At 41.6% G+C, this 27976-nt stretch overlaps 1 protein-coding gene across 1 annotated transcript; it reads right to left on the bottom strand.

Annotated features, from left to right (window-relative positions):
• Positions 1-1384: 1384 nt before the first annotated feature.
• On the bottom strand, positions 1385-23610 carry LOC125742643 (heparan sulfate glucosamine 3-O-sulfotransferase 6-like). The gene is made up of 2 exons (XM_049014857.1): positions 22636-23610; positions 1385-4767 (listed from the first exon to the last, which is right to left on the bottom strand). The coding sequence occupies exons 1-2, from the start codon at positions 23193-23195 to the stop codon at positions 4149-4151; spliced, it is 1179 nt and encodes a 392-aa protein (XP_048870814.1). The 5' UTR covers positions 23196-23610; the 3' UTR covers positions 1385-4148.
• Between the last annotated feature and the right edge of the window lie 4366 nt (positions 23611-27976).

Below are 27976 nucleotides of genomic sequence, written 5' to 3'. Positions count from 1 at the left end.
TATGTTGAAACCAGGCTGAAAGCGCTGTCTTCTACGCACAGCTTGTCTGTCAAAAGCACCTCTATATCATACACCATGCATTACTCCCATTTGCTATGAACAGCTCTTTGTTATTTCAGTGTCAGATTTCCCCAAAAACAGGCCTGCTTGAACTGGAGATATCTGACTATAAAAAGGACAGTTCAGCCTGCAGTCTCAGTTTTAACTACAGCACCATAATCTCACACATGCATCTCTTTCCCATAAATGCTTATCAACTGCAAGATTACAGCATGGATGAAGCCAATCACTGAAAGCAGAATGAGACAAAGTACACAGTAGGGGATGTGCAAGTCTATTACAAAGTTTCTGGAGGCCAGATGTGGCAATTTCAGGACCAGAAAGTAAAAATCCAGACCATGATTTACCTTCAACCAACCAGTTGAATACTCTGTGACTGTGACTCTTTATGCGCAACTGGTTGGTGGAAAGTAAATCATGGTCTGGATTTTTACTTTCTGGACCTGAAATTGCCACCTCTGCTGGAGGCCCAGTGGCAAGCTAATCAAATCCAGTATAATCCCTCTGGAATGTTACCTATCCTACATAATACCGCGGTACCAGTGCTATTTCGCCTTTCCTTAAGTAGAAGTACATCTGCTGTGAGCCAGTAACTGTGATTTAACATACTTACCCCATCCTGCATTTTATTCCTCGCTTTTAAATTCCATTTACATCAGGTTAATAATTTGTTTCTATAAATGATGCAGTCCATGAATAAACCAACTCTGCTGTGTTAGTTTACTGTTGTACAGACAGACACTTATATTCCATTAGCTGTGTATGAATGCATTTAATCTCTGTGTTCAGATTCTTTATTGACTGAGTATTTATTACGCATATGTCATTTGTTAAATTATATAAATTATAGAAAGTATAATAAACTTTGGCTCAGGTAAATCAAACTGACACTCTAGCATAGTATCTATAAGCACATTCTGCTGCACCCATAAAGAAAGAAGGCAGGTATCGATCCAGTCGTCTCCCTGCAGCCTTGGGCTGGCAGGTTGGGTTAGCGATATTAATAGACCCCGAACAGAACACAGCCTAGCAGCTCCTGTGGCTCCTGCCAGTGGTCAGCAGTTTAATCCAATACCGGACACAGGTCAAGGGAGAGACAAGGGTCAGAGGTCATTGTCCCAAAGGTCTTAAATGACCCTTCCAGATTGCTTACACAGCATGGCTCACAGTTAACTTCAAATTTATCCTTGGAGTTCCGAGTCCATCTTGACTCAGGCGTCTTACCAAGCTCTGCTATAACACTTAAATAGCCAAAGTATTCTCCACAAACCATATATGTCCACAGGAGAAATATACTCATATATTTAATATCAGTTGACAAGACGTGCATCCTCTATACGTAATATAGAACAGTCAAAGCTTTATTAATTAATCAATCAAGACACATTTCATAATAATAATTGTCCCTGTTAAAGTATATAGATCTGTAAGGGAATCTTCGCTTCTTTTAAATCAGGACACTCATGCTCGTTTGTTGGTTTTCTTAGTAATATTAGCTTTACTCAGACTTTGAGCAGATTTAAAGTACATACAAAAGAATGATGTAATATCCCAATAAAGGGAACATTACCATTTATATGCATATGTCATCAACCATCTTCCAATCAATTAATATATAAATTAATATAATATTGTACATGAAAGATTATAAACAATATTAGTCCTAGATAAGACAAAATAATGATTAAAACAACTTTTCTGCTATATATTGTTCAGTATGATTTTAAACTATTACAGTATAAATTATAGTGGATGATTTACAGCAAAGATAAGCGAAAAACTCTTCTTTTTACAGTCTTACATTATCGCACAGGCATAAGGCAAACTGCAGTCTGAGTCCAGCATTAATCTCAGAGGCTAAATCTAAAGCATGAGAGAGAAAAGGGACAGAGACTTAAAGGAATAACAAAAATCTTTACAACATGGAAATGAAACATTGCAAATGCATTCTTGAATCAAAAATAGTTATCAAAAATAAAATTATCCAGTGAAAGTTTACATTTATCCAGGCAACGGTCTTTTCCAATGCTGCCATTCGATATATAGATGGTCAGCTAAAGATGAAGAGAGGTCATTATGACTGACTCTAGCTGTATTTATGGCGTGACGGTACCACCAGGCCAAACGCGGTGCCTGCCAGTTTGTTTCGCATCTGCTTTTAAAAACGCGTCACGACATGCTAAGGCCAGACAGAGCCGATTAATTAAGATGGCAGAATTTGTGTGACACTCCACAACTCAAAAATATTTAAGCATTAATGGAGAGAATAGTTCTGTCAGAAAGTTTACATCCAACATTGACGGTAGGTACGAGGAAAAGAGTAACTGTTGCAGCATTAAGGTATATTCTACATGGCCAATACCTTTTAAGCTGGGGTGGGCAATGATTCACAAGTGCGCACGTGTATACCTTTATCAATAAGTAAATGACTGACTGATGTACCACCACCCATCAAGCCCCCAGTTTTTACCTATAAATGTGTCAGGCTTCATCCAAATGAGGATTTCAGTCAATTAAGAACTGAGACCCAACAGATTTGTGCATCACATCTCTGTCCCACGTCATCAGCAGGACACGAGCGGAGTGACATCACTTCCGATTAGGCTTGGTTTTGTTGGGAGGCCATCTTTGGAAAAAAACGATTAGTTGGCCTTATTATTTTCTACTTGGCTCATGTCATTTGAGATTCCACATGTTGGCTTGCTCAGCTGACGCCGTGCCAAGGGGGTATTTGGATGACTGGCATTAGTGACATGTCAGCACCTGGTAATTAGTATGCTTTGTTCAGAACAGAGACCAGAACAATAGCAGTTTCTTTAATAGTACACACTGTTTAATAACTGTATGTTTTTTTTTTTGTTAATTTTAACCAGCCAGACTGAATGATTCCTCTACACCTTCTTGTTCCTTCTTCACATATGGCTGAGCATTATAATAATCTTAAGGGCTTGAACCGAAGGCAACTCTACCTCTTTTTCAATTTCTTGAAGGCATTTCATCTCTAAAGAGGATAAATACCTATAACTCCCAATTAGACTTTTAGAACTGGAGAAGCCTTTTGGATGAGAGGTGAAACATCTTCAAGAAATTGAAAAAAATGTGTAGAATTCCAGTTGCCTTCGATTCAATCCCTTGAGATTATCATGTCCTTGACGACTGAGAATCTACACAGACATAGCGTTATAAAACATGATCACATTTAATAACATCAATTCCAGTTCCACTACAATGGATAACTTGAAAAGGCTTGACGGAGTACAGATTTGCATTGAGCTCCAGCTTTTGTACCATCTTTGCACCATAGATGTATATTGATGTGGTCAGATAATAAACATGAATAAAATGCACAGACGAGCATAAGCACAGACATAAGGTACCTCTTTGCGCCCAACTTGATTTCACAAACAGTGAGACAAGCTGAACAGGTTTTCAGTCCAGAAGGGACCTTACATGATGTGATGTCAGTGTCTGATATCCAGATTCTGAATTTATTGGCTTCACTGCTTCCGTGGTAAATAATATTTAAATGCTACTTGCCTGAAATCCCTTAATGCTGACAGTATTCTTTTGACACAGCATCTGTTGCCAGTTCTTATTATGATGTGATACTATTAAATTAAGGATCTCAAAAAAAGATCTAATCAAATTATGGCCAAGGAAGCCCCCATTTTAAAAGATATTGATAACTTTGTACACAAACGAAAGGCGAACTTTAGCATATAATGAATTGATTTGTGTCACAAATTTTTTTCCCACATTGCGATGGGGTGATTTCTGAAACACTCAGATCACAGTGCAGACTCCAGGTAAACATGTGACTCGACTCCCTGTCATATTTTCATTGACTGTTTCTTTATGAACTGCTACAAGAGTCACAATGTGGATAACATCCTGCACAACTTTAATGATAAAAAAAAAAAGCACACATACATACGTTAATGGATGTGATTTGAAAATAACATTGGGACTACTGGCATTCAGCTGTTTACAATGAAGCACCACATTTCAGTTTCTGTTTATGCAGCATTTCTCTCTCTTTACAAATTTCAGGCCTTGCAGTTCTGTTTATTCGTGGCAGGTCTGTGATATCAGCCCCAGCCAAAGTCCTGGCCGGTCATTTGGTAGAACTTGAGGTTGAAAGGTCTGTAGAAGTCCCTGAGCCTCAGCAGCACCTCCCCGGGAATGTGCGGATGGGGTCGCCCCTTGGACTTTCCCAGACAACGGGGGTGGCTGCTGCCCTCTGGTTTCTTCAGACAGGGGAAGCCCTTGGTCTGGTTGAAGTAGAAGTGTTTGTCACTGATGACACGCTTCAAGTCCAGGAAGTCCTGCACGCGGCCGATCTCCCCGGCCGGATCTGTCACCAGGCGCTCGCCGCTGACAAACAAGAGACTGGAGAGCGGGAAGTACTGGAGCCAGTTCTCCAAGTGCTTGGCGTATATTCCGATGCGGACGGCGCTCCAGGAGGTGTCGATCAGCCCTCTGCTGAAGTTCTTGAAGGCAAGATCCTGGAAAGTGGGCAGCCCCGGGTTTTTGGAAAGGGTCTGAGTGTAGTCAGACACCGCCCTCGTGACAGGGTCGCGCACGACCACGATCAGTTTGGTGCTGCGGCTCATGGTGAAAACCCGGCCGGGAGCTTCTTTGGTCACAAAGTAACTGGGCGTCTTCTCCATAGTGATCTGTCCATCGAGGGTCCGGGGCATAAGGTTTCTGACGGAGACAGTAACAGCACAAGTCAGAACATGATGTCACATCAGAGTTACTTCACTGTGGGCAGATACTCCTAAATTCATCATTCTTTCCTTATATTTTCCCATAATTATGTATACATAATAGCACATTTTATTACACCAAAGTACTACAAATTACTAAATCATTCTAGTCTCATTTTGACAGCTTCTAAATCTAACAAACTGATTCTAGCTAGAAATTATAACTCAACACAAACTCAATATGGTCATGTTGTGCCAAGACCACTTCAAAAATCTATTTAAAAGCTAATCAATGTTATACAAAATAAATTGTAAATTGTCTGGAGTAATGTACACAAAGGATGCGATAACATATGAGTAAGTAATACTTATTTGCATGTCAATAGAATGGATTATTATAGCATTTGTGACTGGTGACTTGGAAAATGCGGTGATTACTGCCCAAATTCATATTACATGACCCCAAAGATCACACAAACATAGGCCCCCACCAGTGCCAGCATTAAAATAAGATCTTCACCCTTGGCTGAGCAAGTTTTGTGATCTTTCATTCGAGCAATGAAAATTTAACTTGTGATGTAATGACAGTCAACATAGTGGTAATAGGGAAAAAAACTTAAAAATCTAATTTCTCTGCTTGTCTGAAATGTAAACAGATGCTTGATAAGCTTAATGGTCTTTCTAAACATTGCAGTGTTGGGTTTCCAAAATATCTTGAGTTGCAACTGACTTGGAAAGAAGGCCTGTAACCACAGAAGCTGACTTGCACATGGTTTGTGCTGTGGTGCAGGGGACTTGCACATGGTCTGTGCTGTGGTGCAGGGGACTTGCACATGGTCTGTGCTGTGGTGCAGTGGGCTTGCACATGGTCTGTGCTGTGGTGCAGTGGGCTTGCACATGGTCTGCTGTGCTGCAGGGGACTTGCACATGGTCTGTGCTGTGGTGCAGGGGACTTGCACATGGTCTGTGCTGTGGTGCAGTGGGCTTGCACATGGTCTGTGCTGTGGTGCAGTGGGCTTGCACATGGTCTGCTGTGCTGCAGGGGACTTGCACATGGTCTGTGCTGTGGTGCAGTGGGCTTGCACATGGTCTGCTGTGCTGCAGGGGACTTGCACATGGTCTGTGCTGTGGTGCAGTGGGTTTGCACATGGTCTGTGCTGTGGTGCAGTGGGCTTGCACATGGTCTGTGCTGTGGTGCAGTGGGCTTGCACATGGTCTGTGCTGTGCTGCAGGGGACTTGCACATGGTCTGTGCTGTGGTACAGTGGGCTTGCACATGGTCTGTGCTGTGGTGCAGTGGGTTTGCACATGGTCTGTGCTGTGGTGCAGAGGGCTTGCACATGGTCTGTGCTGTGCTGCAGGGGACTTGCACATGGTCTGTGCTGTGGTGCAGTGGGCTTGCACATGGTCTGTGCTGTGGTGCAGAGGGCTTGCACATGGTCTGTGCTGTGGTGCAGAGGGCTTGCACAGTCACAGATAATATTTCCCTTATTTACACTAAATTACCATTTTTGGCACTGTGTTCCAGCACCACATGGAATGTCCTTAAACGACATTTTCACATTTTGTTTTATAAATTTTCCCGTGGAGATGAAACTCTAAAGTAGGTCGCAATACAGCAGAAATAAAATCTGCATGCTACAAATCCAGCATTGCAAGTTCAATTCTGCAGTTAATTTTCATGACTGTGGTTAATACCATAATATGTCACAAACAATACATATGAAAGCCATATTCACAATTAATGGAGAACAGAAGTACCTCTTTGTATTGTATGGTCAGATTTTTAAAATATTTTTAAAAGAATTTTGTCGATTTTGAACATCAATGTTTCAAATGTGGTAAAATGTGATTTATTAGTTGTATCTAATAGCTAACATATGAAAGCAAAATGTCTTTAGAATGTATGCAAAATACTGTCCAAATTTTGATTCCTAACATTCCTTCTTGGTGCTCCAGGAAGCACATGGTGCAAGGAAAGGCACTCACACGTACAGTCACTATAGTATAGGGGGAGTTTGGGGGAGCAAGGGGTAGCTAGGGGGTGTTAGGGGGAGCTAGGGGGTGTTAGGGGGAGTAAGGGGGAGCTAAGGTGAGTTAGGGGGACCTAGGGGGAATTAGGGGGGCTAGGGGGAGCAAGGGGTAGCTAGGGGGTGTTAGGGGGAGCTAGGGGGAGTTAGGGGGGGCTAGGGGGAGTTTGGGGGAGCAAGGGGGTGTTAGGGGGACCTAGGGGGAGTTAGGGGGAGTTGGGGGAGCTAGGGGGAGTTTGAAACCACAACACTGGAATACCGCCCTTACTTTAGGACATCCCCAGCTGCAGTTATCAGATTTAAGGCCATATTATCAAGGTGCTACATGTTTTCTTGCCTTTGTATTTATAGCGTATGCAGACATGACGGGTGTAGCAGGACTGGACAAGGCCACATTGCACTCAGTGCTGCGAAGACCCACTTAACTGACAAGTCAAGAATGGCGACGGCGTCAGCCTTGCGGATGCAGACATTCTTAATCCACACGTAGGCGCCATATTACATCAAAAAGGCAAGACCCAAAAACCAGACTTATGTCAGTTTCATGCTGGCTGGTCCTCACTGGCATGATATCTTGTGGAGGTGAGGTCTGAAGTCATATGGAGGAAAACATTCTCTCCATAATTCTGGTTTAGAGGTTACCCAACATCTTATTCTCTGACATGTGCCTTTTCTTTGTGGGAGTTATTTTTTCCACATTATATACAAATAAGTGTACAGAGGTTGACACAAAATCTAGCACTGGAGTACTAAAATATTAAAGACCAATTACGCAGCTTTCTTTTGTGTGTAAGTGGGGGTTCTGTGCCATATTAGATGTATACCATCAAGGGATGGAATAATAAAACAGTGATAAGGAGAGACCATTATGTAGATATGCTATTTCCACTCTGTCATTTTAACTGACCAGTTCCATAAGTCAATAGCCAAACACACACAGATATGTAAACCTTATTTTTTTTCTAGCCACAAAGAATTTTTTATTTTGCCTACCCTAAAAAATAAGGTACTTTATTTGCTTATTTAATAAAAAAAACACGGCTAAAAATACATATTTCAAAATATTATTGCGACTGGATTTAAGTCATGTGGCCGTATAGTTACTTTTCTCAGTAATCTTTCGGTTTTTGGGAGGTCAGTCTTTAATGTTCCCGTCTCAAACGCCAGCAAAACATCAAAGGAAGTGTTGAGATGTCTTTGGCTTAGCCCCCCCCCCCCCCCCCCCCCCCGGAAAGCCAGGCCATGGCTACGGCTGCAGGGCTGCCTATGAAAACAACTCAATTCCATTCGAAGAAATATAAGGCCAGTGCATGAGCTGTGATTGACCAGTTTATTACATGTAGAGTTACGACTGGGCCTCGATCGATGGGACTCTTTGCCCCATTTTCACATTGGAATGACGAGGGCTGTCATAAAAAAAAAATTGCCAGCTGCGAATTGTAGCAGCGAGGTAACATGCTGCTTGGCTAAGTATATGTACATAGCTAAGTGCATGTTTAATTCAGAGCAATCAAGCTAATGGAAGCCATGCTGGGCACGTCTTGCATGTTGACACCGTGTTTACATTTTGCAGCCCTGGCTTGTAATCAGGAGATAGTTTGGATAATATACAAAGCCAGCGAGGAGGCCAAGCACTCCCAAAGGCCCTGCCGTGAGGTAAGGCCACGTCACATGTCAACTTCCTCGGCCCAGCCTCAGAGCGACGGAAGTGTTAGCATTGCAGTGGGGACCGAGCACCACGTGAGCAATGTGACCGAACCACCGCCGTCTTCTTTTTGCTGTCCAGCTGACAGCCCCGCCGGCATTCTGGGAAGGATCCGGGAGCTTCTGTTCGGCTGTGTGTTTTAATCACACCTTCCACAGAACAGCTGTGTCCCAGTCTTATCACCCTATTCAGACGGCCAGCACATTGCTTACAGGTCTGCACAGGAAGCGTGGGTGGCCTTAAATTAGCCTTTTAAAAGGACCCATGCTGATAGTTTCCACTTCAATGCACATAAGAAGATTTTCATTAAAAAAATAATAATAATAATAATTCCTTCTCGGACCCTATAATTTATCTACAAAAATTTGTATGGCTGTCAATGAAAGCTAAGAAAACAATAATTAAACCAATTCAGCTTGTAAGAGTTTGGTGTCCTTGATAATGTAAATAGCCGGGTTAATTAAGGTGAATAAGACCTTTATAACTGTGGTTCTTTTAAAATAAGAACTTTCTAAAAGTTCAGAGTGACACGCTCCTCTGTGACAGTTTGCACCTTCCAGGCAGACCCACTGTCTCCACTCTCAGTAGCCGAGATCAATACGTCCATCTAAGGAGAGGTAAAGGATAAAGGAAGTGAAGCACAGCGAACACGACTGTTCTCTAAGAAGCTTCCATACTGTCTCCCAGCTTGCGTTTCCTCTAGGGGCTAAACGTCATCTTTGTAATAATACTTAAACAGTTTCAAAGGTGCAATATCTATGCATATTTAATGATGTAACATCTTCCATCCTCTATAATCATTGTGAGTTGTTTCTTGCTGGTCCAAGGAGTCTTTTGTGGGTCCAAACCAGTCAGCATGTCATCTGGGCCCCAATCGAGGACCTGCCCTTGGATGTTCCATATGTTGTCAACCATTTATTCACAATTACTTCAATATCAAGCCAAACATAAAACGGAATCATGTATACAGTTATACTCATTAAATTATTACATGCCTGAGGCATAAGGAGAGGATCTTTTGTTACGGGGGATGCTGTTTTTACTGCTCCTTGAAGCTTTGCTCTGTTTACCAATATTGTGTGGTTGGGCACTCTCTTCATTGACAGATTATCAGTAGAGACAATCAAAATAATGATAATAGCAGCAGAGTCTGAATGAACATTCAGGGGCATCCGTCTGTCATACGGCTTAGGGTGGAGCTGAGACTGGAGCGGTTCCCAGGTGGCATAGGGTCACAAAGCAGGGAAGAACCCGGACAGGATGCCAGCACATCGCAGGACAAGTGCATGTCACACACACAAGCTATCAGCGATGTAAAGTCGCAAATTTGCCTAACCGCATATTTTGGGGTTAAAGGAGGAATTTAATCCCACGACCACGGAATTATCAGGCTACTGTTGTGCCTGCGTGGTCCCTCCACATGAGCACTCATGCCACTTCACATGTCCATGAAGTCAGTGTGCCCTGTCCAGAGGGGCCACTTCCAAGTGCACTAAACCCAATGGCCTAACTTCAGTCCATTTGACGACTAATGGAGACCACACTGAAACGGCTGCCACTAGCTTTACGGTTATTTATTCTCTTACCACAGTGGTTAGATTCCCCATGGTAGGTCACAGCTCAGTAATGCACAAGTGTAAACAACGAACAGGTGTTTTGATTGCAAAATGGCTCCAGTATCTCCGGTGCCCCCCCACCCAGACGTCTGTCAGACTAAAGGGAGATCAGGCTCCCAATGTCAAAGCACAGGACACAGGCAGGACATGACTGGGGGTGGGGGGGAAGTGCCGTCAGCAGCTTCAGACAGTCCCCGAGACATCGACAGACTTCCACTTACTTTCGGTAACATTAGTCTAGAAGCCCAGGCAGATCTCTTTGTCAAAGCCAGATGAAAGCTATTATCCATAAGCCACAGTGTCCCATGTTGATTGTGCATTTGTTTGTATTCTCAGTCCTGACATTCAGCTTGTGGGTCATAATTGTTAAATGATAAATGCTTCATCAAGAGGTCAATTCACGAAGTTATTGTAGGTGGTAGGCCAGTCACCCAATGAACATATTTTGGTTAATATAACTTAAGTATCTGGCATTTTTGAAGCATGTTTTGTTATGTTTTTATTGTCAAACATAAGCTCTGGGATAGACTGGCATCCCATCCAGCCTGATAGGGGCTGCAGGTCCCCCTGTAAGTAGCAAACCTGTTTGGATGATGGCGTAACAACAAGCGCAAAAATAACACCTGTGATCTGACTTTAGGTGAGTTTTGAAGGAAATGCTTTCAAGCCACACATAACCATTAAAAAAATGTTCCTTTGCTCTACTGACCTCAGTTTCTCCGCTATCAGAATCTCCACACATCCCTGTACCTCTACCATGGTTTTGCAGCAAGTCCTCACCTTATTATCAAGAAACATACATGGAGTGTGGAGGGGGAGGGGTAATGCATGGTGTGGACTTGGGAGAGCCGTCTGAGTCAGTGCTTTGGTGAGAGGGCAGTCTGTCATTATTCAGAGCAAATGTGAGCTTCATAAGTCTGTGGGATTTAATTAAAATACAGCTGGAGGCAACAGGAGGCCCATTAAAGGGGGGCAGACAGGCAGCTCGTCCAGCAGCTGGAGATGGTGGGGGGGCGGGGGGGGCGGGGGGGGCACTACCACAGAGACACCTTGGCAAAACGCGTTGGTGCAAAATGGGAGCGAGCGCTACCTTCCACAAATGCCGTGCAGTTGCACTTTGTGGGACTTTCTCATCTTCTGTAATGAACCGCACTCATTTTTGGACATTTCTAAATGAAGTTCCGGTTGGACTTTAAGCTGGGGAACAGTAAAGTATCTATGAATATCTATGACTGTCTATACAGCCAGATGGGCCTTAGGGGGATCACAGCATACATTCCAGGCTTACGACTCAAAAACAAAAGCAGAGAAAGAATGAGATCTTTATGCCAAAGGCACTGAAATTGTTTCCTGCTGTATCAGATGGGAAAATCTAGTGTTTGTCACCCCAATTCAGTGCCCTCAGAGAAAATTTGTGGGTTTATCAGTCATTTCCAAAGGACTGTTGTCCACGCCCTCTAATGAAAAGATGAGACTGGAGCAGTGATGATAAGATTGCTCTGGGTCACTTCCTCTATTAAACCCAACAACCGCTGCATTCTCCATCCACATCAGCTTTCCTGCCAATATGTCCAGTTGTCCTAAATCCCAGCAGAAAGTGTGTGCATGACTCTCATCCCTGTTGACATGATACCTCACCACTTACACTCCAGAGCATTACTCCTACAAGAGGTCAGTACTGTATGAGCTCCAGACCACCCCAGGAGACCCAAAGAAGGAGAAGCAATTAGGAGATGGATGAATGCACAGATATCCCTTTGCATTTATTTTTGTTTTGTTTGTTTGGCTTGTATTCGATTTTTCAAACTCAAACAAATAAATCAATAAAACTGTTGATTTAACCGGTGACCAGTATATTGACTGTGGTACGATAGCATTCTCAGATTTGTCTTCTTCCGTCAAGAACGCTGTCTCACACTCTCGTGCTTTTCTTCCTCCGCTGAACCGGTGAGGAAATTCAAATATTATAAGTGTCACCATATGGGCCCACCGCCTCCGCAGCCTGACACCATTAAGGCAAATCTAGTCTGGGCTTCACACAAAACCACTTCCTAGCCTGTTAAACGTTTCTCTTCTTAAAGCTGATACTTATCCCTGATGGCTGTAACTAATGAATGAGGAATACTCTGTGTGTGTGTGTGTGTGTGTGTGTGTGTGTGTGTGTGTGTGTGTGTGTGTGTGTGTCTGGGTGAAAGAGTGTAGCACCAGAGGAGGAATGTGATAGATCAAAAGTTTGCCATTGAAAACAAGTGGGTGGAGCTGAAATATTTAGATCTTTATATTGTCCTATAGACTTTTCTGTTAATGTCAGATTAAATACTAAAAGTTACAGTAATTAGGTATAATTTTTGGGACAGTTTTCAGATTTCAGATGCTGTTCTACACAGGCAGAATTCTGACAATTAACGTTTCATTGTCTTCTATGATTATTACATGAGGTACCAATTATCCACATATAATTCATAAGCGTTCACACTACAGAGTGAACCTCCTTGAGTAAATGAGTCTTATGAAATATTCAGAACTCATTCGAGATCAACCATTTCCGTTGAGATCAGTTTAGACAGCAAAATCCTTTACTCCAAGACTTATATATTTAAGTCATTTAACACGAAAGAATAACTTAGCATCAGATTTATTTGCTTGACAAGTTAGTTGTTTGCATTTTCCAGTAACAGTAAAGTGCTAGGGCAGCGCACAGATATAATCATATTTTAAACCATATCATAAACAGAAGTAACCCTCAGAGCTGCACTGCTGCATTAGCTAAATAATCCATAAAACAGCTAGCAATTGTCACCATACACTTCTGCTTTATTATCATACATACATTCCTACATATGCTGACAGCGTTAATGCATTTCTGATCAAACGTCTGATATACTTGACATCAGATTTTACACATACCGCAGAACTTCCAGTTTTGTTCCACCTGCAAAACGAAATCTTTGTATCGTATTATAAATTACCTGTTGACAGACCAGAGCGGACAAAACTTGTCTATTGAAATGGAAGAAGCAAAATACTCAGAACAGGGTGTGGCAGTGGTGTGTGTTTCAATGAAAAAACAGCAGTTGGCAGTTAGAGTGAAGATCAAGCATTTTCATAACATCCATTATGCTGAATTTTTACTACCATGCCAACAATGTGAAGTAAAGGTTAATTTTCTGCGACGCACAACAATTCACTTTGACTTCCAAATAACACCACCCTATTGTAAAAAATAGGTATTACTAATAATATATCTTATTGTAAAGGAGATTTTCCTAACATCGGTATAATAATTACCATAACCCCTGCAATAATACAGCATTAAAAGCTTTAAAGAACAAAAGTGTAAATTTACTATGGTTACTTCAGTCACTGGAACCACGAATCAGTCAATGGTGTCATGTTAGGGACCTTGACGAAGGAAATTCATCTGGTCTGATCAATAATCTGCCATTGTGGATCAATCTGTTTAAAATGCATGAACAGAGCAGATTATTTGATTTAGAACATTAAGTGTCAGTCAGAAATACTTATCTTTAATCAACATTTTTTTTTACATATAAAGCAATTTGCATAATTTCTAAAAACTGGTTTTATTTCATTTATTAACGAGTAGAAAAACACGCGGCTATAATCTGTCTGCTTTTATCTAATGTATCGTCTGCTTAAATGTGATGTTCATTTGAAAGACAGAATAAGAAGACTGGGGCCTGGAGTCAACTGTGCGTTAAATAGCAGAAAACAAAGAGGAATGTCGTTCTCACAACAAGGCCGCAGCCAATCGGTTTTATTAATTGCAGTCTAGTGTGAAAGGGCAGCTGATGTCAAGGAGTAATGATCAACCAGTTGATGAGGTTTCTAAATATTGATGTTTACTCATTTTATAGATGACTTTTTCTTTGGACTGAAAAACCATAACAATCCTCGGCTTATTTATCCAAATATGCTCAAGCTTTCATTTATGCTTCATAGGTATGATTTCAGTGTTTTACTCCTCAAGAATGGCCCACTGAGTATTGCGCTTACACTTGAAGAATCATGCATTCTGAAGCATGTTTTTTTGTAAGATATTATTTGTTATAATTGTTATTTTTTGCACGGAATGTAAAAAGCACTGCTGTCTTACATCTCTTGGATGTTTGATTCTTACCTCTGCTTTGTGATGTGTGTGAGGGTTTTATGTGTTATAGCAGATTTCCTTCCAAAGACGTGCAGTTAGGCCACACTGAGGATCTCATGTGCCCTGTAATGGTCAGGCATCCCACCTAGTGTGTACCCCGGTGTTACCCCAGCATTAACCCGGCGTTACCCCAGCTTTGTGCCCTATGCCGCCTGGAATAGACTCCCATAACCCGACCCACAATCAGCAGTTAGATGGATGAATGTAGATATGGGAGATGTAGGGCTATTCAATCATTTATTTAATCCAATCAAATAAGAAACAAGTGGCACATTTCTGCAAAATCACAATTTAAGGCAGAAACATAATCTCTTTTAAACTTTTCCGTCCTGCCATAAATGTCACAAGGCAGACTCAAAGTTCACTAAAACCGGTTCTGTTGTTGTGAAATTGAAAAGGAAATCTGATACAGAGCTCCCCAAACCGGACTGTACCAATTGTACTGCCAGGTTTAATTAATGAATCCTCACAGAGTAGCACAAAACATATGGGAGTGAAAAGGAATGGCTATTGTGATTATTCTGGTACACCCTTGTACAAATTAATTGAAACAAGTTGTCACACAGACCTGCATGCAGGGGCCTGGGACCCGCTGGTTTGCACAGCCATCAGGACAAAGATTGTGCTGAAGGGATGGACAGCGAGGCACTGTGCCCACAGACTGGCAGGCCTGCTTGGGTGGGGTTAGAGCTGGGTGGATGGACAGAGGAGGCGCTGTGCCCACAGACTGGCAGGCCTGCTTGGGTGGGGTTAGAGCAGAGTGGGTGTGCAGAGGACAGACATGACTGTGCTTCAGCCCTCCATGCATGTTTCAAGTGAATAATCTGGGGGTCGGAAGCCTCCCTGTTTTGTTCTGGGGTTTCCTGCAAGTTCTCTGGTTTCTCTCCACAGTCCAAAAACATGTTAAGGTTAATTGGAGCTGCCAAATCCCCAACAGGCTCTGCATTAATTTCCAAAGTCACTAAGTGCTCTGCTGCTTTTCATGGCCAGTCCCTGGATGCTGTGAGACATGGACCTCGGTTCCCCTGGTTTCTGTACCCGGATAAGGAACTGCGGACAGAAACAGAGGGACATTCCTGTCTCCAAACTGTCTCCTTTCCTTTAAAAGCGCCCGCAGGGGGCTGAGACATACCTCCCTGAACGCAACCTTCCCTGCCAATAACTGACAACAGCAAGTGCTGCGACCTTTCAACGTCCCCTAGCGTCACTGTGACGACTGTCTGAACACCAAATGACCACCCAGCTCAAAGTTAGCTACAACCTTTGGAAAAAAAAAAAAAGTTTAGTCAGGAGATGGATGGTGGGATAGTTTGGATGAGCACAGTTTGAAAAATAACCTGCAATGAAAACACTTATCTCCAGCAAAAACAACAAAGAAAGACTGCTTGTAGATTAATGGGGATTTGAGTGTATCACAGTAAGCTAGTTCTGACTGCATGAAATATCTCGAGCTTCAAGCCAGGACAGGAGTTTCATTAGACATGATGTTCTTTTCATCTGCGGCGGTGATGATGTCTTTCAAATAACTAATATTATACTATGCTGCAAAAATGCTTCTGTATAGTTGCAATTGCACGGTAATAATACTTACAATCCCCATGCTGCACTGCCAACAAGAGTTTGCTGCGAGCAACTGTTTTGTCTGGGACATTTTCTCAACATGTTATATTTATAAGAGAAAGCCATAACATATAAGTGCTTACGGTTTTACTGGTACAGTCAATTAAAAAATCTCTTCCTTGTTATTCATTAGTCCTGTCTTCATCATGTCGTAAATGTACACCGTTAAAGCGATTTTATTTGGCATTAGCACCCTCAACAGCATTTAAATTTCAATACTGCATTTTTTGGGAGACTTCTATAGACCATAACATCAGATATTTTGTGGTAAATTAATCATATTGGCAGTACGCAGATAAAGTAATATAGAAGGCATCGATGCAGTAGGAGTAACCTAATTAAAAGGGGCATTATTGGAAATGCCATTTTTTGAAGGTCATATAATTTATTTATGATTTTCATTAATAATGAATTTAGCAGCAGTACCAAGGACACGGCTGTCGAGTGCCAAGAACTATCAGCACAGTTTATAACCAGAGATTAAGTAGCATTTTAGACATTCGTTCAGCCCAGGTTTATATTTTCATCATCACTATATATCTGTCAAAATAGAAATAGCACAAACTTTAAATGCATTCAAATCTCTCGCCATTGCATATTGCTGCCCATAATTGTTATGGTCTCAACGATGTACGTGGTAGACATTTGCTTACATAAAAATGACATCTTAATGGTTATGTTTCATTGGTAAATGGGCTCTTTGTTGTCGCTGTGGTTGTCGGAGTGCCCAGCCATCTCAGATGCGGCATTTTATTCGCAATTCTCCCCAGGCCAAATGGTAAATACTGCATGCAGAACAAAACCACTGCTCCCCCAGCCCACTGACTTAAACTAGCTGTGACTGTACCACTGATTCCCGGGTCTATTGTTTCAATAAATAGCTCACAACACGCCATTAAGTTATACATATGTTTACCACAGCAGCTGCTAGTATTAGCCAGTTAGTGTAAATGCTCCTATTCCCAGCTTATCATAACAACTCTGATGAGTAGAACTGACCGACTTTCAGCACCAACTCTGGAAGCAGTGCACAGAATTTACCAGCCCATCTTTTAAAATGAATGATCGATATTGTGACAGCGATGTCTTCATGTAGCCATTTTGTGCATATACTGTATATATGTCACTCTTGGGAGTTTTACTTACACAAAAATGTTCTAAGGTCAAAAGGAAAAATGACTGGTTCGTGGCCAATACCCAATCAGACTGTAGAGGAGGTGGGCCCAAGCGACTAGAGGAGGCAGGACCATCCAATTAGATGTTTTGGTCCCACCTCCTCTATAATCTGATTGGTTATCTCGCTGAACTGAAGATTTCTCCTTCTGCCCTGAGAACATTTTTGCGTAAGTAAAACTCCCACATGCATGTCTATCTTGATGAAACCATGCATAACTGTTTCTAATAAGATATCCAAGTACTGTATCAAAGTCAAACCCCAGAAGCTTGGGGTTTCCAAAGACACAAACCACTGGGCCGGGGGCAGGTTTCTCTCTTTGCTTTAGCTCACCACTTCATACATCACAAATAGCTGAGCCACAAATCATAAATTAAAACCAGTGTCTCTTTAAGTGCGCTCAGCTTGAGAACAAACCACACTAACATACCTGCTCTGCTCAGCAAAGTTCAGCCACTCAATTTTTTTTTCACTTTCATGTTACGCAATTTCTTTCTTGAACAGTAATTACACTTTTCAAATGGTAAACATAACTGTTTTGATGAATGATACACTATTGTCTCACAATCCATTGTTGTCGGTAGGCTGCTCACAGTATCCGGTTCACACCTCACACACTTATGCTTACAATGGCTGGATAGCACTTCACCACCTCTCCTCGAAAGGCTACTGCAATCCCTGAAGCAGACTTGCAGCAATTCATCAAGCACTTCCCACACGTCCCAAGCACTTCCCTCTTATGAATGATATTTTGAGACAGGAGAAAACTGAAGAATTAAATGTTGTGAGCAGATAACTTCTGACATTCTTCTTATATTCTTATAAGCATGTAAAATTGAAGTAATGTACTGCACCCACTCGGTCGGATTTTAATGTCAGGTGCTAATTTTTGCACTTGAGCTCACTTGGACTGACAGGCCTTTCATCAAGTGCACCTACTGGAAGGCTATGGATGGGCGTCACCTGACTGGCTACTCGCCACACGCTCTGTGCTCCAGCACCTGTCAAGTTAATGCAGACGAATGGCACGTTACACAAAGAACACACTCCCGAATGGGTGTAATACGCCAGGCCCTAGCGCTTCCAGCTATCCTGTCTACATCTTCATCTTGTTACGCAGACACAAGGCAGAGCTGGTAGTCCAGCTCTGTGTACGTCCTCCCTGTTACACTGCTGCACAAGCAATTTTCCAATTTGTACCAAGCAATGCCTCTTGGAAGCAGGGTCCACCACAGGCATTTCCAAGCAAACACTTAACCTCTTCCAAACAGGGCTTGACTGTGATTACAAATCAGCCCTGGACTTTGGGGTCTCCCTCAGAAAATTCTGCCAACCGTGGAGACCGCCCCCCCCAATCAATTTTTCCAGTCCACATACCGATCAGCCTCACCAGGAAAATGCCCGGTGTGTCCGATAGCCAGTGCAGCCCTGCTTCTATGCATAGGCAGACAGAGCGTATGTGGGAATCATGGGGGCTGAGGACGTCTTTCGGGGGGGTAGGGGGGGGGCAATACCAAGGAGTTGTGGAGCAAAAGCACCAGTGTAAAAGGGTTTCCATGTGCGCCTTCGCAGTTTGAGCTGGCCTCCACGAAAATCTTGAAAAGAAAAAAAATATTGAAGTACAGCTGTTAATGCTACATTTCTGATGCCTTTTTTTCAGACTTATGAGTAATAGGGGTTCTCACCAAAATTACAGGGCTCTGGTGCTGTGGGATTTTCTAAGATCTTTTTTTTCTGTTCTTGGTCTCCTTTCTACAGAAGTTAGCCAGAAACACGTTACTATTTAAAGACACCAGGTTGGGGCTTCCATAATCACTTGATAGCTGTCAGTTACACTTCAGCTAGGGGCTGAACTTTAAAATATGGTTAAGGCATAGGCTACTACTTAAATATTGATTATCCTTGATATCACCATTTTGTGTACTTACTGATATGACATTACATTGATGTATTTGTTCAGTGATAATTCATTGACGTGAATTGATTCTTGTTCAAACATATTTGTCTTTTCGGATATTTTTTGATGCTTGGTTGGTTAGCTTAATTATATTTTAAAATCTATTTTTTATTACTCTAGTGTCCTTGACGGGTCTTGGTTTTGCTTGGAAAAGCATTCTTCTCTGGGGGTTTGTCTTGGGACATCTGAGGGATGATAGCGCTCATGTGACCTTGATCAGAAGCCCACTGCAAAATGTCACAACTAACCGTGACGGGGCCCTAATCTCCAGCCCCTCTCAATTGATCCCAACTGGCAGAATTAATACCTAGTTGTCACTGCCAATGCTTGCTTCCCCTAACATTGTTAGTGTTGTCAATAGATTAAACACTGCTTAAAAAAACAAAAAGTTTTCCATTTCACAAACAATAGCCTGTGAGCTATGAAGCTATTTTTGTTTTTTTTTTTTTACAATTTTTTACATTTGTTTCACAATCCGGGCCTCGGAGACCCACAGCCAGTCCATGTTTTTGCTCCCTCCCAGCTCCCTGCCAGGCAGCCCACATACTGGCTCCCTCCCAGGTCCTGGGTAGGAAGCTGAGAGGAAGCAAAAACGTGGACAAGTCTGTAGGTCCCCAAGGAGTGGACTGGGAAACACTGGTTTAGGCAGCTTCAGACTTGTTCCATACTAGGGATCCTATGAACCAGAGATCATCTGATATTGCTTTCCCATTGCATTGCTTAACTCCTTCGACCTCCAGTGCCGTCATAAAGTCAACAGTAGTCTTACAAAAGAATGTTTGCACTGAAAAATGTATTAATTTTCCATTTCAGCAAGGCAGTTAGTAAATATTGTGCAAGTGCCATAGAAGATTATTATGTATGCAAATCAAATAACTTCTCTGACTGGAAATTTAAAAGTGTCCACAGTGAATAGCTTGTACCATTTTATGCCTCAGTAGCTGGCAACATAATGACAGAATGACTACATAAGTATAGTAAAAATTCAATACTTTTCAGCTCAGGCAAACCCAGGAATCCAGGATTTTTAATTTGTCTAATTTGTTTTATACACTTAGTAGCTATTTGTGCATTTTCTTTGCTGATTTCAATGGAAAACATAAAGTCTATCCTCTTTCAGGCTTGTTACTGCTTTGTATAATTGTGGGAAAGCAGTCTTGATTTTAGCAGCGAGTGTCAGTCTTTGCATGCATTCATTATGGCCTACTGTCCCTGCTCACTTCAAATAATACAAATTTACACTCAAATATACGTGTTATTACTCATTAATGTGCCTTGTCCCTAATTCATGCCACATCTGCACAACAAACAAAGTATTCCATTGCATTTTTTTTTCCACTCATAAAACAGGATTGGATCTGGATTTCTGATTAAATGTTTTCGCCATCACTTTCTGTCGACTTCAATAAAATGCTTTCACGGTGGATAGAGAAAACGTAAATTATTCTGCAAATTGTTGCTAAATTATGAAAAGATTGCATCAAATGGGGGCGCTCAGCGGCATTTGCATTTACTTTATGCCTGATTGATGAGAATAACCGGGATGCCTGACACATCCCTGACAGATGCTGACTATCTTCTTGCAAACCATTTTTTTGCTTCGTTATTCACCTTTATCAGATCTTAACCTTGGCACTGCCGCCCCGCTGTGCCTCCCGATTTAAATTGTGGGCAATTTAACAGCAGTTTCCCAATCTTAGCTGCCACTACCATCAGCACAGTCTTCTGTTTTCATTTCCATTTTCTCAGGACGTGCGATTGGTCATTTTGAGTTTTTTTCCCCACAATCACACATTTCCCCTTTAAAAACCTAGGCTTAATAATGTTAAATATATTCATGTTTCAGGTTTAGCACAGTGGCGCAGTAGCTTTCCAGGGTTGTGGATTTGAATCTCACCGTGTGTGCAATTTGCAGCTCCTCCCACAGCCCAAAGACATGGTGCCTGGCTGAATGGTGGCTCTAATTTGCTTGTTGTGTCATCACTTACGTGCGATGAGGTACATTCTATTCATAGGAATATTCTGAATGTATTTTAAACGACTCTAGTTTTGTGATGTGAGAGAAACCGATGCTGCTCTCTTTGTTGGATGAAGGTCTGAGGTGACCATCAGGTCAACAGACAACATTTTATTGACAAGGGACTGAATGGCTTGTCAATGAGCGCGTTGCTAAGTCCTGGTGCTTATTGACAGGTGATATTAATGGGAGAAACACCGGCAAGGCATGGAAGGCGCCTGTGGAGGAATGATCAATCATGCCTGCATCCAACCCACCGCGGCACGCCTCGTGAATTATCATCTCCCGTGCTGGAAATTCCCTGAGCTCAAACTCCCCGAGTGTATGACTGCTGACAGACTTTCAATAATGAAGTTAATAAACTGGACTGTTGGAATGAGTAGTGTTCACCATGAATCCCAGAGTACCAGTAAATCCCTGAGATTTCTTTTAAAATCCTACACGTAAAAAGTGATATTTGAATTCATTGACATTACATCAATGTTTTATACATTTAAAACATAACGACAAACAGGGTAAGTCCTTTCACAAAGCCGTTTTGTATCGGAATACAAAACTAACCAAAATCTACAAGGCTGAATGTTGTACAAAGCGTTGAAGATACTGTTTTGAGCCATTCTAAACTGCTTAATTGAGATTATATTTCACCTTATACAAAATTCAGAAACATCTGAAATCTAAGTAACATGTTCACGCGAGCACATGCTGCGCGCACCTGTAAGGCTCCTGATTCTCCTTGAAACAAATAACCACAAATTCGCTGCCAGCGCCCTCTAATGGAAACTAAAGAGTACTTAATCCACGCAGTACTAGGGCTATAGCCTTCGAGTTTCCATTGGTACACTAGATTTTATTATGGTGCTTTTCAGCTTGATTCAACAGCAGTACCCAGAACTCAACAAAAAAAAAATAAGCGTAGATGTGCAGTTATCACACATTCATAACTGTGGCAGTGAATTACAAATGAAATAAAATTATCGATTTAAAACTAAATTGGATAAACTGGATATTTTAAGGATTGCAACTATTACCAAGTAATATGGCATTACTGGTACAGGCACTAATACTACTAACGATGCATAGTATTTAACACTTAAACGATATCGTCATCGTACCATTATAATGATTGGAAGTCTATGGTATCTATTCATCAGAAAATATTTAAGTCCTTGGACTAACATTATTTTTTTATTAAGCGCAGGAAAGCATAAGATTACGTATTTCAAAAATCGCTATTAATAAAAAAAAATATCTATCGGCCAACCTGTTGATTATCAGTTCATGAAATCACTTAAAGTCTCAGCAATGTAACTCTACGAAATGTTGATTTTATTTCAAGCAAACTGCGATGTCTGTAGGCTACAGTGACATATTTGTTATTTTAACAGATTAGGACCTAATTTAATATCTTCTGATGTAACATTGTAGCAACTTGTCACTTACCAGAGAGCAAAGCAATTCATTAGTATTATCATGCAGTTAAAAGTATATTAAATCAACGTCACCCCTTGTCGCCGCAAGGAATAACATTACGATTTACAGCATGCATGGGATCGGGATAAAGAGAAACAGCCTACCTGTACCACTCCAGTCCTCTCTCGTAAAACCTGTCAAAAAAGTGCGGCTCCGTGCCGACAGCTCTAACATCAGGATGAATGCGAAGAAACTCAAGCAGCGCTCTTGTTCCCCCTTTCTTCACGCCAATGATAATCGCTTGTGGAAACTTTTTGGTGCCGAAGTTATTGAACACAGATATGCCGTCGACGACGTCTTCCCGTGCCTTGACAGCGTGGGGCATGGGTGGTAGCGCCTTCCCTCCCTCGTACGGTACGGTCCGCTTCTTCTCCTCGGGAAGTTCTGCAGAAGTTTGGTTCTGGTGACTTTGCGCGCTGGACTGGTGCTGAGGCGAAGATGTAGGAAAGTCCAGTCTGTCGCGAAAGCTTCCCAGCGCATTGTACTTGTTTGCGCTGGTTAAAGTTTGATGCTCGTTTACTAGCCTCGGTAGTGGGTCGCAGATTCCAGTGAGACAATAAAATAAATAAGTAAAAATAATGATCATGGTAAAGAAAAAAGACACTTTAGATTGCGCCTTCAAATGTCCGAAGTTGTGCCGAATTCTCCATATGCTACATCCCATGAGTCGTTATCCAGATCAATATGTCAGAGTCAGGAAGCCGAGGTTGCATGCCTTATTATGCCACTGTGATTCTTGCTCAAAAACATGTTTTGTGTAAATTAAATAACATGAGATTCGCACTCAGGATGTCGGGCGACATCAGCGTACAATATCCCAAATGTCGCCATGGCTTTAAAAAACATGGAATGCGCTTTTTATTTGTATTCTTCATATATTTAATTCCTTTGATATTTTCTTATAAAATGCGGCTAACTTAAGTGTCAACATCAATTTACAAAAATTCGATTTGCTTAACTAAACGAAACTATTTCATCTTAATAAAGACTGTTTAACGCCGTCGTGCTGTTGGGCTCCCTGCTGTTAACGCGCTGCCGGCCTCCAGTAAGTATCTCTAGTTCTCTCGCTCTCTCTCCCTCGCAGTTCCGCTCCCGAGAACCAAGATTTTCATACTAACTCCTTCCTTCTGTCGTTGTCCACGCCCTATTTTTTCCCCTAAACCCACCCATTTCGCTTTTCTGGAGTTACTGTAAAATGTTCCTGAACAGCTTATTAAGAAATATTTACCTTGCAAAAAAATTAGGCCTACCTTTAGGTTCTATTTTTTTCAAAAAAGAATTTTGTCTTTGCCTGTATTGCTTTAACATTTTAGTTCTTAGTGTAAAACGCGAAATTGCAGCCAGGCATATGTTTGCAGAATAATCATTATGGTTAAAAATATTTTTTTATAAATATATACAGTGGTACTTATCAAGGGCGATTATATAATAGTTCTCGATACACTTTCTGTTACGGAAGTATATTGCAGAATTCTTGCTAATCCTGTATAAACTTGCATGTATAAACCTTTGTGGGTTTCAGATATGTTTATTTAAACCGGTTTTTATAAAGAAAGACATAACATTAACCCGTTACATCCCGATGTAGTGAAGAATACTTATTATTAAACCGCAAAAGCGCTTTATGTTAGATCTTTGAGTAGCCGGCCGTATTAACCTATATTTATGTGCTTGTTCAGAATGTGCAGAATTATTTTCATGTGTTACATTTATGGGCAAATTAATCACAACACATTCTGAGAATAGTGTATAGAATTTTCCATTTGTCATATAATTTTTATTGTCTAAAGTCTGGAAAATGTAAATTAAATGATACCATGTGAAATCAGTGTTTGAAAACTCCCAGTATAATCCCAGTGTTATTTAGAGCTGTAATATATAATGTAATGTACAAATGTAACTCACAATGTAATGGGGGGAAAAAACAATATATATATATATATATATATATATATATATATATATATATATATATATACAGTTTTAAATGTATCTAAAGAGTTTGTTAATTATGCTTGTTTTTTCCCCAAACACCACCTGGTCTTGTCACACGTGTATCTTCATGTCACGCAGCGGCAGGAGGTTCATACAAATGCCCACTGTTTCACAAACGTTCGTGCCGCATTCAGCGCTAATGGACTGGTTCCGTTTCTCCATTGGTCGGGGTGAACATTTACCCCGAATAATGCCTGTCCCGCAGACCCCCCTGCCGCATGCTTGCTGCCGCCGTCGTGGCGCTTTCTTGCGTGCAGACGAGAGGGGCCACCTGCCCAGCAGAGAGTCTCCACACAGACCCTTTGCCCTTTACACTCTCCCACTAATGAGGTTGCACAGGTGCAGCCTTCAGAAGTAGCAGTACACTGGCGCACTGCAGAATATCAGGGTCCCTGTGCAGAAAGACCACTGCAAAATGGTGGGGACATACGAGTATTTCCTCTAATTGCAGCCTTTTTTTTCTATGTGTCAATACAGTATAGATCATCCATCCATCCATCAGTTCTCTAAACCTGCTTATCCTATGCACTGTCGTGGGAGTACGGAGCTTATTTCAGAAGCTACAGCCGCAAGCAAGAAATAAACCGAGGCACAGAAAACAGACATTGAGTTAATCATGGACACAAGGATAGGGAGACTTGACTGAATTCATATGCAATTCGATGAAAGGAAGCATTTTCACATTCAGAGGTCCTGCTCTCTGAGGATCATAAGTAAATCAGAGTCTTAATGAACCTGATTTTATGCCCAGGGCTCAGATATTGTCTGGTCTTATACATGGTTCAGCTGCATTAAGCCACGGCCGGGCCGGTTAAAAGGCCAGTTAATCCTTAGCTGCAAATGATCATGCATTATGTGCAGGACATGCGGGCTCAGTCACGTTTGCATGTTCTGAAAGATCACTGGGCGTGAGCTCAAAGTGAGATGTGTGACATCCAATATGCATGGAAGGACACAGTTATCTTAGTAAGACTGCATACTAAAACATTCATATTTTTATTTGTATAACTCGTGAAGAAAAATATGCATTGACAAGTTTGAGTGGGTTTATTCTCAGTGCCAAAACAACAAGAATTTACCTTGAGGTGGTAGGAGAACTTCATAAGTCAGTATCTGATCTGGATCTCATAATTTATTAAACAGCGTCATTAATCAATTGTATAAGTGAAATCCATTCACAGACGTCTCAGTTTTTTTTTTAGGTGAACCTTCAAGGTGAACTTATATGCACACTGTTTACAAATCTGCTTCACACTGACATGCCGGACTCTCCATTCTGCAGTTATAGTCATGCAGAAAAAAAGTCCTTCTGGAAATAGCAACTCTATTTCATCCATTTTCCAGAATCCCGTATCCAGTGCTGGGTTGCTGAATGCTGTGGGCCCGTCGCAGGAAGTATAGAGTGCAAATCAGGGTACACACTGGATGGGATGCCGGCGGTTCACACCCAGGTGTCAGGACTCTTCAGCCAATCAGTCATCAAATCGGTAATCTAATTAGGTAGTTGCAGTGAAAACCCGCATGCACTGCAGCCATTTCTGGATAAGATTGCCCGCCCCTGATCTAAGCATAATTTAAAGACATCTGTCAAGTTAACCAGCATGTTTCTCCACTGTTGGAGGAAACAGGAAACCACAGTACACTGGGAGACACACAACCCCCCAAACACACACACACACACACACACACACACGACAAGGAATCCATAGAAACTCTATTGAAAACTGAAATACAGTACAGATCGATATTCAAAGCAACAGAATGCCACAACAAGAATTTTTCATAATTGATCACACAATGGTTACCAAAAGTTTAGGTCCAGTGTGGTTACAGTATATTACAGCCGTGCAGGAATTCAGAAAACAGCTTCATTGAGCTCATGGGGAACCATTTTCAGTCACGTGAAAACCCTCCTCATAGGCAAGAGATCCTGATATACTAATTCTTCCATTTACCGTAAACAGATGCTATGATATCAAGGACATCTGTCAGAAGATTAGATTCATTCTTCGTATGAAACAGACAAAGAAATGTTTTATAAACAATGGAATATTTTTCTCAGATGAGAGGCAGCTTTAAAAACAGATGACATGCAAATTTAATATTAACAGACTCCGATTTAACAGACCAGTTAAGGTATTGGTGACACATTCAGTGCTTTTCCCATATGAATGAGCACATCTGTAGTTCTTACTGTTAACACAGTGGATTGAGGCTACAATGACACAGAAGGCAGCTTTTAGGCTTTCAGAAAATTAGGTAATAACATATTGTATGGTATGGTAAGGCATGGTATGGTATGGTATGGTATGGTATCTGATGGGATGGGATGGTACGGTACGGTATGGGATGGTAAGGCATGGTATGGTATGGTATGGTATGATACTGTATGGTACGGTATGGTATGGTACGGTAAGGCATGGTATGGCATGGTATGGCATGGTACGTTATGGTATTGTATGAGATGGTGTGGTACAAGATGGTATGGTACAGTATGGTATTATACAGTAGGGCATTGCATGGCATGGCATGGTATGGTATAGTAAGGCATGGTATGATATGGTATGGTACTGTATAGTACGGTATGGTATAGTATGGTACGGTACAGTAAGGCATGGTATGGTACTGTAGGGCATGGTATGGTACAGTATAGTATGGCATGGTACGTTATGGTATTGTATGAGATGGTATGGTACGGTATGGTATGATAAAGTAGGGCATGGTATGGTATGGTACGGCATGGTATGGTATGGTACTGTATGGTACGGTATGGTATAGTATGATATGGTATGGTATGGTACTGTATGGTATGGTAGGGCATGATATGGTATGGTACTGTATGGTACGGTATGGTATGGTACTGTATGGTATGGTAGGGCATGATATGGTATGGTAAGGCATGGTACGTTATGGTATTGTATGAGATGGTATGGTACGAGATGGTATGGTACAGTATGGTATGATAAAGTAGGGCATGGCATGGCATGGTATGGTATGTACGGTATAGTATGGGACCATGAGGGGTCAAAACTAAACTAAGGCAGGAGCAACTTATGAATTAAAGTTCAGTGAAATATATACATTGCATGCAACACTGAGTTTATGTGCCTGTGTGCGTATTTTCGGCAGGGGGGGTCCATAGATTTCGGCAGATTCAAAAAGGGGTCCATGACTCAAAAAAAGGTTAAGAACCACTGCAGAAGATACTTGAAAACAGGAACAAATACCGAGGGCTATCAACATTAAGAAAATGAAAGGACCACGAGTGAAACAGAACATAAACAAAGCTTGGGCACGGTACCCATAAGCAAGGCATAAATTAACCATATAGACACCAAAATGTAACACAGTCTGCAGGCCAGCATGAAAAGAGGCGTTAGTCTCCGAGCCCCATATTGAGCTCACAGAGCTACACAGTGGCCCCGGGTGCAGGGAAACACACTAGGGGAC

The sequence above is a fragment of the Brienomyrus brachyistius genome, chromosome 5 (genome assembly GCF_023856365.1).
Source record: "Brienomyrus brachyistius isolate T26 chromosome 5, BBRACH_0.4, whole genome shotgun sequence".
NCBI lineage: Eukaryota > Metazoa > Chordata > Actinopteri > Osteoglossiformes > Mormyridae > Brienomyrus > Brienomyrus brachyistius.
This window is presented reverse-complemented; position numbering and strand designations above follow the sequence as displayed.